The sequence below is a fragment of the Solanum dulcamara genome, chromosome 6 (assembly GCF_947179165.1).
Source record: "Solanum dulcamara chromosome 6, daSolDulc1.2, whole genome shotgun sequence".
In the NCBI taxonomy this organism is placed as follows: Eukaryota; Viridiplantae; Streptophyta; class Magnoliopsida; order Solanales; family Solanaceae; genus Solanum; species Solanum dulcamara.
Genome location: NC_077242.1, coordinates 65476268 through 65492661, shown reverse-complemented (window position 1 = coordinate 65492661; position 16394 = coordinate 65476268). Strand labels below are relative to the sequence as shown.

General features: G+C 30.8%; 1 protein-coding gene and 1 pseudogene across 1 annotated transcript; both read right to left on the bottom strand.

Moving 5' to 3' along the window:
- Positions 1-4735: 4735 nt before the first annotated feature.
- Positions 4736-7220, bottom strand: LOC129891928 (uncharacterized; annotated as a pseudogene).
- Positions 7221-13261: 6041 nt separating this feature from the next.
- Positions 13262-15969, bottom strand: LOC129891274 (xyloglucan endotransglucosylase/hydrolase protein 24-like). Its single transcript, XM_055966572.1, has 3 exons — positions 15605-15969; positions 14994-15187; positions 13262-13949 (listed from the first exon to the last, which is right to left on the bottom strand). The coding sequence occupies exons 1-3, from the start codon at positions 15932-15934 to the stop codon at positions 13571-13573; spliced, it is 903 nt and encodes a 300-aa protein (XP_055822547.1). The 5' UTR covers positions 15935-15969; the 3' UTR covers positions 13262-13570.
- Between the last annotated feature and the right edge of the window lie 425 nt (positions 15970-16394).

The following is a 16394-nucleotide window of genomic DNA, read 5'->3' as shown; positions in this document are numbered from 1 at the left end:
ATAAAATATCGTACTTGTTAGTTTAACCTGACATAACCACAATGGGAGCATATGGAGTCTAATCTTTGCCCGATCAACTAAGACACCATATACCTTACAAGGGTATGAGGCATAAATATTTTGTGGATCCATAATAATCCCTTACCAGGGGCATATAGAATAGTCGCTCGAGCCAACTGTAGGATCCCTAACCTACGCTAGCATACGTAGTTTTGGGCATTAGTTATCTGAACTGATGCCATCTCGATATTAACCATTACTTCAAAAATCATCATTAAATAACTTTAAACTCATATACCATACTTTGACATAATGCCCATAAAAATATGTTTGTCTTGGGAGCCCATAAGTCATAATATGGATCATATATATATCTTATATCATGAGATATACATGTTTGTCTTGAAAGCCCATAAGTCATAACGTAAATCATACACATAGCTTGTAAAGATCACGAAAAAACATACTTCATAGTTCATAAGATGAAAATTATTGAAATATACTTGAAATCCATATAACTTAGTTTATAATTTACAATCATGTAAATCATAGGGTTCACAGTTTTGGGCAAAAATTCATAGGATTCAGGCTTTTGAAATTTCATGGTTAAAAGGGGACAACTTGTCACGACCCAAAATCTGAGGTCATATTGGCACACATCTCAAAATCCAAACTAATGTGTAAGTCTAAAAGTAAAACTCGTATGAGACTCCCAAAGGAGAAAGTCAGGCCACAAATTAAATAAAAATAAAGACATAGAAGAAATTATCCCAAAACTTGGTGTCATAAGTATAAAAAGCATCTAATACAAAGGTTGAATCTAAAGATACAACAGAAGTCTCTGAATGATACTAAAGACTGGGAAATAAATATAGACTAGTGATGATTTGGATCCTAGGACCTCTCCACTAATTTGAGAATACAGAATCATCTAGAAGAGCAGTTGCCATGTAAGGTACCTTGACTAGTATCTGCATCAAAAAGGGATACAGAGGTAGCGGTGAATACAATTTACATGTACTCAATAGGTTAAGCCGACTGAGTATAAAAAACTAATCAAACCTATGAAATAAACTAAGGAATGCTTCCACCTACATACAGAAATATCTCACTCCGGCTACATTGTCGCCAATTTATATAGAATAGCATGATTAAAGTAAGCACATAAATACATTTCAATATCACAGTTAAAAAGATAGGTCAAGTATCGTAGGTATCAATTCAATGCAATGCAATATGATGATATAATGACATAATTATTTGGTAGGATCAAGGCTGTCACACAATATGTCATATGCACCTGCCGAGTTGTGCTACCAAGCAGGACCCATGAATGTCTCACAGAACATATACCTTAATCATAATATCTTGTCATCCTTCCCACCTCTTCATGGTCAAGGAATCACAATGTATCCACTATCTTGCCTAAAACTGTCTCGGTTAGGAACTCAAGATACAAAGATTTAAAGGTGTTTTATTTTCTTTCTCAAAAGAATTTTCATATTTCTCAACTTCTCATATTTCATGATATGATGAATGAGGATGAATGCATCAAAATACATATGGCATGGAAGCAATATTCAACTCAACATGTAATATAAGGTTTCAAGTTCTCAAAAACTTAACCTCAGCAAAATTTAAACCCTCAATAGATAAGCATGGGAAAGAAATGTATTTGAAATAAATATTCGCCTCTTTTTAAATTATTACGGTACTCAAGTGTGCTCAAAACTCCCAACTCAACCCCTCCGACGGGCATCACAAGTCAAATAATATCCTCAAGCCTCTCACATGGGCAAATCAGTCTTAAAGAAAGATAGTCAAACCTACCTCAATTGCCAAAATCACACTTGAACACTCCTACCAGATGATCAACCCTCGAATTCAATGTCCGAATTGACAAACCACTATCAATGATGAAATATACACATTACAAGGAGTCCAATGACACCCATATTGCAACAATTCAGAACCGTAGGTAAAATAGTCCAAAATCAACTAGTTTTAGTACAAGGATAAATCTGGAATTTTATTAAAGAATCATATTCTACTAATAATAAGGAATTCATGATTGAAAAACCCATAAAATTTGAGTAAGAATCGAGCCCAAATCTACCATTTAGAGTTTATAAAAAATCAAGGGACTTGGGGTTCAAAATCTAGGATTTGGAAGTTAAAATCTCAAGATATTAAATGGAAATGAAGGGTTTTAAGTACAAAAACAGTTACCCACCATTTTTCCGCAAAAATCCTCAATATAATTATCTTCATCGAGCTTCCACAAGTTAAAAATGGAGAAAAAGACTCAAAATCCCGTCTATAGATCCTCTGATGTCGCTAAAGAAGCAAGGTGATTGAATATGTGTATATAGTTGTCACAACCCAAGCCTAGGGCCTAGACGTGACATGGTGAATGAGGTACCCGAAAGTACCTCAATCAAGCCTCTTAGCATTCTTTTAGCCTTTCATAGGTAATGATGATAAACAAGCGGAAATCATAATAGTAAATCTTCAACTTACATATGTCCAACAATACCTCTAACTATTAGATTTAATGGGGCTAAGACAAGTCCCTAGCTCACCCTCAATCATAATAGAAGAAATTACATAGTAAAATATCTTAACATATCATAAACTAGAAAGATAAAGGAGTATTGGAAGTCTAGTTTCATATCGTTCAAGATATGGAAGTCTAGTTTCATATCGTTCAAGAATCAACCAATTTGGATAAACCTACAGTAAGATATGATTTTTCTTCTATAAACACTCATTTCCGCCACAGCATTCTACCTTACAAAAATTAATTTATTTGACCTACTTAACCTCTGAATCTTAAAATATGATCTTCATAAACGTTGTAGGTAATGATCTTGTGGTTACTCAAAAATTTGAATCACTCAATTTGGATATTCCTATGAAACGTTATGCCCAAAATACAGAGGTTATATCATGTTTAGGCGAAAATTAAAATATCGTATACTACGTTTTTAGGGGATATTACAATAGTACTTGATGGTATTACACGATTCACGGAATATTTTCAACAATGTACATGTATGTGTGGATATTTCAATTGGATAAGCTGCCATGTCCACATGCTTTGGCTGTTTTAACAACAAAACACACTGGTTATGAAAAATATTGCTCTGATTACTACACAAGAGGAAATTTATTGTTGACATACCAGTTTCACTTGAATCCCCTCCCAAATGAAAGCACCTAGAATATACCAACACACGTTCTTGAAGAGCAACACTTACACCAATTGGAAAGAGACCTACCGAGAAGCCAAAATATAAAAGACACACGCAATTGAGAGAAGATGGATTCAAAAAATCAAAAATAACATACAGCAAATTGTGGACAACAAGGTCACAACAAGAAGACTTGCAAGAATGTTAGGCCTTTGGATTAGTAATAAAGAATGACATTTGAAATAGAGAATAAATTATGTTTGTTTTAGGTCATTAGTTTGCTACAAGAATTTTTTTTTTAGTTTAAGTTTAATTCATTTTTGAGTTTCTATAGATTACTGGAGGCGTTTTTCATTAACTACAATTTTCATTCGTGTCTAATTCTTTTCTAATTCAACTTTAGTGTGTATGTAATTCACTTTTAGTTCTAGTCTAATTCATTTTTGAGTTCAATAGATTACTGAAGGTTTTTTCAATAGCTACACTTTTCATACGTGTCTAATTCTTTTCTAATTCAAGTTTAATGTGTATATTATACATTTTAGTTCAAGTCTAATTCATTTTTGTGCTATATAGATTACTGAAGGCATTTTCCTTAGCTACACTTTTTATTCATGTCTAATATTCTTCTAATTCAACTTTAATGTGTATATAATTCATTTTTCACTCAAGTTTAATTCACTTTTACTTCAAGTTTTATTTTTGTGGTTTATAGAACACTAAAGGCGTTTTCAACACAATATTAATTCATAATGTAGGTTTCAGTTTTATAACACTACTGCAATACTTTAACACTAACATAGCTATATATTACATTATAAAAAGAGAAGATTTATTTTACATGAACAAAAAACTATATTCAAAGTGTATTTTACATGAAGAAAAATCACCTTAAAAAAGATAGCACAAAACAATCTTCAAAACCTAACTAATACACCAGCTATAAACTGTTTTTAGACAATATAGTTTTCATAGACATATTAACTAATATACCTATATTTTTTTATTTATGTGGTCTTTCGTCTTCACTTTGAAAATTACTCTTTTGCTTCTTCGCTGCATATTCTCATAGTAGATCCCCAAACTTCTTTCGAAGATTGTGTGCACTTGGTTGTAGATTTGCAATATCCTGGCCATTGCTCACTAACTCCGCAAATGCAACCACAAAAACTCCACAGTCCCTATAAAATTTAAAATATAAAATTATTATAAAAATAATATTGAGTTTAATAAGACCAATACAAAAGATAGTATCTATTTGATAAACAATTAAACTTACAGTGAATCTTCTTGTTGTCTAGAAATTCCTTCAATTATGAACTTAGATTCAATGAGCTCAAACTCATTTTTTTCATTGTACTTAGGTGATGTCTTCAATTCAGGACATTTATCATAGAACTTGATCACACTTAAGTAGTATGGTAAAGCTGATGAATTAATGCCAACAACATTTTGAGCCAGATAATTCCCCCCTTCCCGCCATCCGAAAATGAAACATACACCTTCAAAGATCTTTCAACAATATATAAGACAACAAAAATCTAATGATAACCCTCTGTAATGTTTACTAGAAAGAGAACATAATCCACTTTGTCCCATGGGGTGCTTGCCAACAAACGGCGTCCACATATATACTTAGCAATAGCATCAGAAGCTTTGATTTCAAATTTCTTCTTATTTTCATGAGCGTCATAAAGTTGAAAATAAGATTGAGCAATTTTTGTCTTGAATAGACAATCAGTAGTTGTAAATCAAACATTATTGTTGGTTTCACACTTCTCTTTCTTTCTAATATAATAAAAAAATGACGTCAAAAAGCTATAAAAGATTAAAAAATGACGTGATGTGATGTGTCAGATAATACTTCAAATCTATAGCAAGTGTAAATTTAGTGAGGTCATTAAGCCATGCATATGATTTGTGAAAGAGAAATAGAATACGAAGTTCATTCAGAAACATGAGGGTGTTCAACTGGAGTTTACATAACTAGAGTTCTTTTCAAAATCAAATCAAAAATGTATTATAAATATATTATAGATGTATTAAAAATACTAAAAGTCTCCATTGTAAGGAGCAATAATCGCCATAGATATGAATCGTGAAAGAAAAATGGGAGAAGAAGTTGATTCAGAAAAATGAGGGTGTTCAACTAGAGTTTACATAACTAACCCCATCATTCCATGTTTGTCCAGAATGTGCCAATTTGAAAAACCATTCTTTTTCTTGTACATTGCAAACTCGTAATTCAAATGCTAGCTTGAGGACATCAAAAGCAACCGGTAAGGTTTCTTTCCCCTTTAAAACATAAAAGAAATGAAATTTTCAATCAGTTAACTCATTTAAACTAAAGAAAAGTTTTTCATATAAAATAACAAACATAAATAAATTACCTCTTTTTTGTACTCGTATAAAGCCACGACGTGAATGAATCTATCAAATTAGATTCTTCATTTACTCCGATTATAAGTGAAAATGATGTTTTATCTCAAATATTTGACGTGTTACACATAAAATCCTTCCAGATTCAAAATGCTATATATAAGGAGATTTAATTGACTTTTCTGGAAATTTTTTCTCCCACGCTTCTTCGGTGTTGCTTTCTTTTTATTTTCATCAACAATGGCTTTCTTTTTCTTTTTGTTTTCCTCAATAGTGACTTCCTTTTTCTTTTTATTTTCCTCAACAGTGGCTTTCTTTTTTAAATATGATGCTTCTGCCTTACGGATATGGAAAAGATCTTCAGCACACAACATGAAGTCATCAAGCGTTTGAGGAGTTTTTTGACAATCATTTGCCGCATCGGCATCAGTAGATGCACCACTATCTAATTCACCTTTGTTAGCTGACTGTTATTAGGCTGCACCTCAACTGCATTAAGATCATCAGCCTCTTCATCTATATACAAAATAAATATTTTAGTAATGCAGTAAGGAAGGATCAAGTAGAGTAATTAGAGATCATATGGAAAAGAAGTTTATTTGAACTTTCAACATAAAACTAATATCATTTATATCAGCAGCAACCTCAGATAAAATTTATTCAATAGCAATTCCTGCAACATCTTCATTTGTACATAATATGAACACTTTAAAAAAAAAGTTAAATGAAAGTATATGAAATGTGTATTACATTTGTATTAAACCTTTCATTACCAATTTTGCTTTCAGAATTCCCAACAGCAACAAGTTTAACTGAAGCTTTAAACACTTGAGATTTTTCATGTTGATTTGATTCCACAACTTGAGCGTCATGCCTTCTTGATACATGTATTGATGCATCAATAAAAGGAGAAAATATTGTGTGTAATTAAAATATATTATAAGAAAAATATGTGAATAAAAAATCAAGCATAAACTACAACTTAGATAAGTAAAAAATTTAAACAGTAAATTAACTACCAGTTAACTCCCTACCAGCAAGCAAAACAAGATATTATAGATGTATTAAAAATATAAAAGAGCTTCCATTGAAGTCTAATCCACCTGAAAATGTCTCGCCAGCCTCTTTGTTTCATGATTCCCTTACTTTTTGAGCAAAAGAACTGTTGACGTCTCTCTTAGAAAACAACAAAGAAATATCCTTCAATAATTGTTTGTTGGAATTCATCACAAATTCTTTCATTTGAATAGTTTGTAAGTCTATCTTCTCTTCAAGAGCTTTGTGGTTTTCATTCTCCTAGTATATAATCAAATATAACTCAAATATTAGAATAACAGTTTTGAAAAAGATAAAGCCTAAACCCAAGTTAGCTTATACCTTTATAAGTTCTTTTCTCAACTATATAACCTCCCTGCTCAACATATCTAAACTATGCTTTGATTCTTTCGGCTCCAATTTTAAAATTTCAGAATGGTAATAACGAGGTTCAGGAAGCCTGAATTTAGATACCTCATCTTCACTTGCCACTATATTCTCAAACTGAAATTAAAATACAAAAATAAATAGAGTATTAACGTGAGTTAAACTAATATATATGTGTCATAAATTGTATTAACTTTGTATAGATACCTTGTATTTCGTAGGCATGAAGATGTCATTTTCAATATGCTTTTGCCAAGGACTTTCAGCAACTGTTTTTCACCTCAAAATTCTTGAAATAGAATTAGAAATCTAAATAGCTAAATCTTCATAGACTCTAGAACAACACTCAAAAATCCAAATTTGAAGGGCAAGAGACAATCCACCAAATTTGTAGTACTGATTGATTGAATTAAGCTTGTGACTCACATTACCAAGCAACTTTTTGTAGACATCTAAACCTCACGGGTAAGATTTGAATTGTCCATTTTTCACAATGTAGAAATCTCTATTACTAATTTGATATTCATTGTTCTCATATGAGAACAAAAAATCATTAATAAAGAACAAAACAGATAGTGAAACAGCGAAATCATCATCTATGAAGTTTTTTGCTAAAAACAACTCGCATAGATGATTCTTTTGAATAGTAATTTATTCAGAGAAATAATTGTTCAATAACCGACAAGGAGAATCTGAAACATTAACAGAGAAACTATCACTAACACAATTTAAGCCTATAATTAACCCAAATTTTCTAAGCCCGAAAAACAACCTCTTCTCATTTAATTCAACAGCAAACACATCATCTGATGTGTGTTTTAACTCCTTGTTCATAAGGCAATGAATAAGTTGTAAATCAAGCTTAGACAAGTATAATATTTAATAGAATCATGAACTCAAGACAAACTACAATCCAATACTCAATGCTTAAACTATAACAAAATCTAAACAACATGTTTAAAGATTTCTAATTCACAATTTTTCCAATTTAAGATTCAGAACAACATGTTTAACATCTAAATCAGTCACATAACCACTTTTGTTCTTTACAGATCACTGTCTCTAATTCTCTTCTAATTCAACTTTAATGTGTGTGTAATACACATTTTAATTCAAAGTTTATTTTATTTTTGTGGTGTACAGATCACTGAAGACTTTTCTCATTAGTTATGGATTTCATTCGTCTCTAATTCTCTTCTTATTCAACTTTAATGTGTGTGTAATACATTTTAATTCAAAGTTTAATTTATTTTTGTGGTGTATAGATCAGTGAAGACTTTTTCAATTAACTATAGGTTTCATTCGTCTCTAATTCTATTCTAATTCAACTTTAATGTATGTGTAATATATTTTAGTATCAAATACACAAATTCTTCAACATCTAGCACACAATTTCAAAACAACAACAAACTAAGAAAATACACATAAACAGATTGAAAATGCTATCAGTTAAATAATTTATTGGTAGAATGACATACCGGATATAGACGCTCCGGCATAACCGTATTTTTACACAATCGATTTTGAGTTTTTGGGTTCTTCTCCTGAAAAACTGTAGGTCTCACTTTCTTTGACTGAAATTGAGGAGGTAAATCCTCAAAATCATCATCACTTTCAACAACTTTCTTAGATGTCGATGCAACATCAACTCATTTTCTTTTCGATTTAGATTTAAAACTCAACTCAGTGGTTTTTTTCTTACTTCTACCATCTTTTTTCTTCACATGCATTGCTTGAAAATTTTGATTAACCTCACCACTAGCTTCTTCTGGAGATTGATTTGCAGAAATTCTCAAACTAAAAGTAGGACCAGCATTCACTTCACCACCGCCGGTTGAATCAACAATTCAAATTTGTGGGCTTCTTCTAGGAGATTTCTGACCTTCCATTATAATTATGCACCTAAAACCTACGAGTTCCATCTGAAACAAATAAAAAAATGAAGGAATAAGTGAAGAATGAAGAAGTCCTAAGAATAAGAAAGAGAGCCAAAAAAATGAAGAAAAAGTCCTAAGAGAAAGACAGAGATAATGACACCATTTTTCTTTTCCCCAAATAAAAAAGTGTATATAATATCTTATTTAATTAAAGTATTGTTAGTAATTGTTAAAAATGATAATAAAATAAAAGTATGTTTAAAATGGTAAATATTTTTTAAAACACATTCAATTAAGTAAATTTTCCAATACAAAATATCTTAAGTAAAAATTATTGCATTTGAAGAAGACAAGCGACAAAACTCGCTAATCATGAATGTTCTTCTTTATTTAGCAGGTTATTATTTAGGTTTTGTTTCTAGTTTTATAAAATGTACAAATATAGATCTTCAAAAAGTATTTTGTCGAACAATACTAGATTCAGGTGTAATATTTTGCTCATATATTGTTCAGTCTTACAGAGAAAATCTTAAATTGCTGTTTAACATTTACAATAACAATAAATATTTTAGATCATGATTAAATATTTTATCCTATGATTTTTAATACTACGCTCAAAAGAATATTTAATTAGATCGTGATTAAATAATTATTTCAAAAAGAGTTTATCAATCAAAATTTCTGGATGAGGTCATGACAAGAATTCAGAGGTATATATACTAGGAGCTTGGAGTTTAAGACAAATACCTATTTTGTGTTGAAAATATTTCCATATTATTTTTTTCGTAAAAAATCTGAATTGGAAGCTAAATTTTCCAAACATGTATAGGTAGATTAGATTTTGTACATCTTCTCTGTATAAAGGATAAAATTGTTAGTAGAATAAAATGAATGATGTATTTTATTGATTGTAGACTAAGTATATATAGATTCTATACAATTTCTACAACAACAAGATAAACTAAAAAAAAAGAAAACGACTTATCTATAAGCTAAATACAAGGAGAAAGTTACAACAGAGTCCTAAAGGGTAGGAATTACTAAACCAGAAAATATAGATGCGATATTATATGTTATTATGTCCCCGCAAGTTGGTGGTGTCAACAACACACAACTTGAAAAACTGTTGGACAAAAGAATCTCTAGGAAGTAGTTTTGTGAGTATGTCAGCCACTTGATCAGCTGAGTGAAGGTAGTGAACTTCAATATCCTTGTTCTAAACAATGGCGATATGCTTCATCCTTCTATGAAAATCGGATTGGAAAAAATGTAAGTGGTGCTGATGTTTTCATAGAAAACATGTGGAACTCCCTTACGTGACCGGTAAAGTTCACGAAGAAGATTTGTGACCTAATTGGTTTCTGCAACAGCAACAGCCACAACTCTATACTCAGCTTCTGTAGACAATCAAGATACGGAGCGTTATTTCTTTGAGGACAAGGATATTGGTGTGGTGCCCAGGAAAGTAATATAAGCTGAGGTAGAAGTGTGATCATTCGGATCACAAGCCCAATCTGAATTGGAATAAACAACCAGATGAGAATATGGAGCTTTGGCAATCTATATTCCATATTGGCAAGTGTGGCGAACATAACGAAGCAATTGCTTGAATGCTTTCCAGTGAGATTTGCATGGATTGTGCATAAACTGAGAAAGCTTGCTAACTGTGAGGCAATATTAGGACGTGTAAACGATAAGTAGTGCAATTGTTTGATTACCCACTGATAAAGAGTACCATCAGCCGAAGGATCCATTCACTGAAGCTATTAAATATATGGTAGTTGAGACCATTGGCATAGGATCAACCGAGGCCAAGATAGAGTTTTGAATTAGCTGATTATTTTCGAGCAAGGGCAGGACGAGAACCGTCAAGATGGCCAAAAAGGTAGTGGTCACGCATAAGCATGGACACTTGTGCCAGTTAATTAAATTAGTAATTGGGTGACAAAATTGAACTTAACAATCATTGTATTGACATCTGAATTGGTTACAGTAATGTTTGTGGCCATTTTGATGGGAAGGGTGGGAGGGCTTCTCGACAGAATTTTACTCGTAAGAGCTAATTAGCTCTTGATACCATATAAAGTATAAAATTACCAATAGAATAAAAAGGATGATGTATTTTATTGATTATGTACTAAGTGTATATAGATTCTATACAACTTCTACAGCAACAAGATAAATTAAAAAAAGAATAATACTTATCTATAACCTAAATACAAGGAGAAAGTTACAACAAAATCCTAAAGGAAAGAAACTACTAAATCTGAAAATATGAATGTGATATTACGTGTTATTACTCTGATGGTTATTTTCAGCAATTTCTGCACTATTTTCTTTTCTAAACAGTAGTAACTTAAAACAGAATAAAAAATATTTAGCCTTTGATATGTTTTTGCAATAAAACATGGACCAAACAATAATATTATTTGATAGGTAGTAGATACCCTATTCTAACATTATGATGTATACAAATGATAGTTGGGTAGATTTCCAACAGGGCCTTTAATGACAATTCATAATTGCAAATGATGTACACTTGTGATAAAACTGAAAAAGGATAAAACAGTCAATTCACTAGACATTTTACAAAGCAGCAATAAAATGGCGCAGTCGGAAATTTCATTAAGGCTATCCAAGGTTCAATATATATGTATGAAAAATAATTTTTGATTTATATATTTCGTACAATTTTCTATATATGTATATAATATAATTTTTTGATGAAAGGTGTCCAATTGGCCATCTTAGCTTATATGTGGCTACGCAACTGACAATAATAATTCAACTTTTTATTCGAGTTTTCTTATATGATTCCAAATATTAAAAAGATTTCACTAAAGTTATTTTTGAAGTTTTCTTCTCTATCTGCGCATTTAAGTTTTGAAAAGATTCTATAAAAGTTAATTTTGAATTTTTCTTTTCTATAAGGTAATTCATCTATATCTTTATGTCTTACAAAGTCGTTCTTTTACTAAATTTGTTAGTTGGCATGTCGTCTATTAATTTTTATTTTTTATTTCATATATGACAAGACTTAAACTAATTTTAAAAATGAAACTTGCTTATTAGTCATCTAATTTTAGGTATATCAACAAAAGATACAAATTAGGAAAAGAAATACTAATAATCCACTCATAACGTAGATTTGATATGAAATGAATCCAAATTTAAAAAATAGTGCAATGAGTTAACTTGTATTTATATGTATTATATGAAGTTTAAGGACTACTCTCAACTATTTATTTATTTTGTAAAAAAAATATAATTTAATTTGTAATATTTTCTATTCAAACATCTAATAGATGAATTACTTAATTTGTAGGGATATAAGAGTTCACTCTCAAATTAACAAGAACCTTTATGGTTCTATACACAAATAATTAACAACTGCACCAGAAATAATCCTCATTAATTAGGACAATGATACTTCATTTCAAAATGATTTAGGATTTAAATTGACATATACGAGTAAAACTAAACGGCTAAATTCAATATTTTTATATTCAAAATTATTTTAGGTTTCATTTTAGATGGCATGAAAAATAAGAAATTAAGATGACATGACATATCAACTAAGAAATTTAGTGAGAAAAAAAGACTTTGTAAGACATAAAGCTACCTTATAGGAAGGAAAAAATTAAAAATTATTTTAATGGGATCTTCTCGATATTTAAATAATTATATAGAAAAGAAGAAGTTAAAAATAATTTTAATAAAATCTTCTCGATACTTAAATGACCAATTAACTCATTTTTATCCAATAAGGAAGTAAAACCACAAAAACATTACACAAATACCCTTTAAATAAGTTGGGAGTTCGGGACACGCATCGTTCTTTTGAAGTTGGTTTTTTTGTTTGTTTTTTTTGTCTAAAGGTAAACATGTCGCATGATAAAATAAAAAAAACAAAGCATAGCCTTTTGAAAAGAGCCCACAACAGCAACACTTAATTAAAACTATCAAATTATCTTAGTTGGAATGCACGCATGTTAGACGAAGACTTGCTTTCTAACCTCTTATACAAGTAGTATCCTCTCTGATTTATTTTACTTGTCGTCCTTATTAAAAATGAATGATTCAGCAAATAGTTGGCAGTTGAAAAAATAAAGATATAATTAATTGTTTGTTTTCACCTTTATCATTAATCATAAGTATGGAGAGATATTAATATGATGCAAAAGAGAAAATATTAAATAGGAATGAATAATCCTCTAGTTAATTTTCTTTTTCTAAAAAATGTACAAACAAAACATGACAAGTAAAATAAATCTACTAGAGTGATATGAACTAGTACCATATATTAGAGATAAGCATAACTTCTGTCCCTAGTGTTCTATAAGGGAGGGAGGATGTGGGGAAGGGGGAAGAGGACACTTTTGAGATATATAACGAGAACAAGTCAAAATCAATATTTCCAACTTATTACACAAGTACAATCAAATAATATCACTCTCAGGTGGGCTACTATACATTTCTTTATAGTAAAAATAAAAACAAAGACAACAACTTTTTTAAAGAGACAATTTAGTACACTAAGCTTATGCTATGTGCTCATTTTTCTGTAAGAAACTGTCTCAACCAATCTATAATAATCTCCTTATCACACAAAGACAATTCTTAGCGTTTCACTCCAATTTAGCAAGAAAAAAAAGGGAATTTGAACACAATTACTGTTTAATTTTCTATTTTGTTGCATTAATTTAGAGAGCATTCATGAGGAAATCCTTGAGGGAAACGTTTAGTATCAGTGCAATAGTTGTATATCATATAGTTCTTTTGCACCCATTTCATCCTTGCTAGGCCAGCACTATCCAATGATTGAGTTAACCAAGAATTGGCTGTGGGATTCTTGGAGCAAGAAGACATAACACAAGTTTGTGCATTGAAATTTCTATAAGAAGCAATAAAAGGGGCGTTACTCCAATCAGTCCTCACAAGGCCTCCCCTTGTTGCCCATTCCTCAGCATTCCATATACTTGAGTATAACCACATTGGTTGGTTCTTTGGATAAGGTATTCCATTTGTTGCTTCAAGATTCTTGTATTGCCTTATTGGTGTCCCATCTACTGAAAATCTGTTTTATATAAATTAGAAGAATGCATAACACGTGTCTAATCAAGAAATATGTAACTGTATTAAAGGGTAGTTTGGTACACAAAGTATTCAATGTTCACGTAGAGTTCAAGGAAGGGTGGCATCTCAAAAAGTGCAATATAGACAGTCTATCTTAATGCAAGCATTAGTGGTTGATTTCATGACTCGAACCCATGATCACTCTGTTGCTCCAAACACTACTAGAAACCATGAAATTAGCTATGAATTTATCTTTAATCCCTAGCTAATCCGTCGCTTAATAGCTCGGCGTTTTCAGTATGGAGCCGAAGGCGAGGGTTTCCAGCACGCCCCTTCTCTGGCGCTAGATAATTGAATTTTTATATAATTTGTAGCTAAATGGGATAAGTATTGAAGTTTTGTTGTTTAACAACGACATTTTTGTTGTCGCTAATTTCTTGTCCTATTATAGTGAAAGTTCCCCCTCTTAAGAAAATTATACTATTAAACTAAAAAATGAATTATGCTATTGGTGAATATAAGTTAAATGCTTATCTTAATAACGAGTTTTCATTTGGTCATTTTCATATAGTTGCTTAACTTTATTCCCCAGCCCCCACTCCTATTTTAGCATATATGGAATAATAAAACATTTCATTCAAGTAATACTACTATGTTACCATTTAATCTGAAAGTATTTTTCTTATAACTATCTGATTTTTCAATTCAATGAGACTTTTGATTAATGATAAACATGTCTCATTCATTTTATCCCTAATTAATATTTTGAAAGTTTGTGTTTGCGTTTTTCGTGATGATCTCTCGTCTAAAAACTTTTATGATATTTGAGTAATCAAGATATGTTATTGATGGAAGTGAAAGAACATGTCATTGGTCCAAATTAAACCACATGAAACTCTTAAATGTGAATCATCTTATAACACAAGTTTATATAGGAAAAAATGTTTAAGTAATGTAAGAAAAACAAACTACAGTAATTAAATTTTTATATCTTGAGAGAGAATTTTAAAATATACACTATAAAATAACAAAAAGGTATACTTACATGATACTTCGAGGATTCCAAAGAATAGAGTAGGTGTGGAAATCCTTTGTAGGATCAAACCAAAGATAAAATTGTTGCTCTTTATCTCCCTTGCCTTGTGCATACACATTTGTATGAAGAATATAAGGCTCTCCACTTACGTTCCCAAGAAATTCAAAGTCAATCTCGTCATGAGCCGACCCCACAGAAGATAGCTGCATTCGAATTTATGATCAAAATTAAGTGTTTTGACTCTTGTATTTTTGAACATAAATATGTCATTTAACTTGGCCTAATTTCATATTTATTGCCCTTCAATTTTGGTTATGCACAAATAGACACTTAAACTTATATAAAATTGAACAAATAGACACACATATCCTACGTGTCACAATATATATAGGACGCCACATAGGACACAAAATTGTCATATAGGATGCTATGTAGAACGAATGTGTCTATTTGTTCAAGTTTTGGATAGTTAAAGTGTCTATTTGTGCACTAAAAAAATTAAAGATCATAGTTATCAGCTGAAGCCAAGTTAAGAGCCATATTTATGTATTATGCCAAATAAAGATATTTGTAAAGTATCAAAGCATACTATATGTATTTATTAAGGATGATTAACTTACATAGTATGTAGTAGCAGTGCCAGCAGAATTGCCAGGGACAAGTTTGATCTTCATGTCAATCTTTCCAAACATATATTGTCTTTTAGACTTAAATCCAGAGCCTGAACTTCTATCAAGGGAAAGAGTGAGAAGTTGACCGTTTTCGAGTATTTTCACTCTCCCATAACCCCATGTAACATCAAATTCCTGGTCGAAAGTTCCACCCAAAGCCAACACCACCAAAAAACATATCAAAAGCAAGAAAGAAAATATACAACTTGAAGTTTTGATCATCTTGTTTGATTGGTTTACAACTTTTAAATATTTTGTGTTTGAATTGTGCATGGACATGATTAATTAGAGGCATTATATATAGTAGTGTTGGGTGGTGACAGTGTAGAAGGTGTTTGGGAGAAATAGACAATTATTATTTTTTTAATTTTTTTCTATTTGGTGAGGGGGGGAAGAGTGGAAGTGAGGGGGGTGGATTTCCTTTTTCATTGATTTTCTTGGCTCCCAAAGAAGAGAAACTATTTTTGGGACATTTTAAAGTTCTATGCACCGACAAAACATTAAAATTTATAAGATAATTATGCATAAATATCTATGATATAAATAATTTGTAACATGATAAAAATGAAAATTGTCATACCTTAACAAATTAACTTTCATTAATAAAATAAATTAACCCCTTAAGTCATGGGCGAAGCTAATTGGGTATACAAGGTTTATTTGAACTCCCTTTATCAAAAAATTGATATATATATATATATATATAAATTAAAATTATTTTTAAAACAATATAATAAAT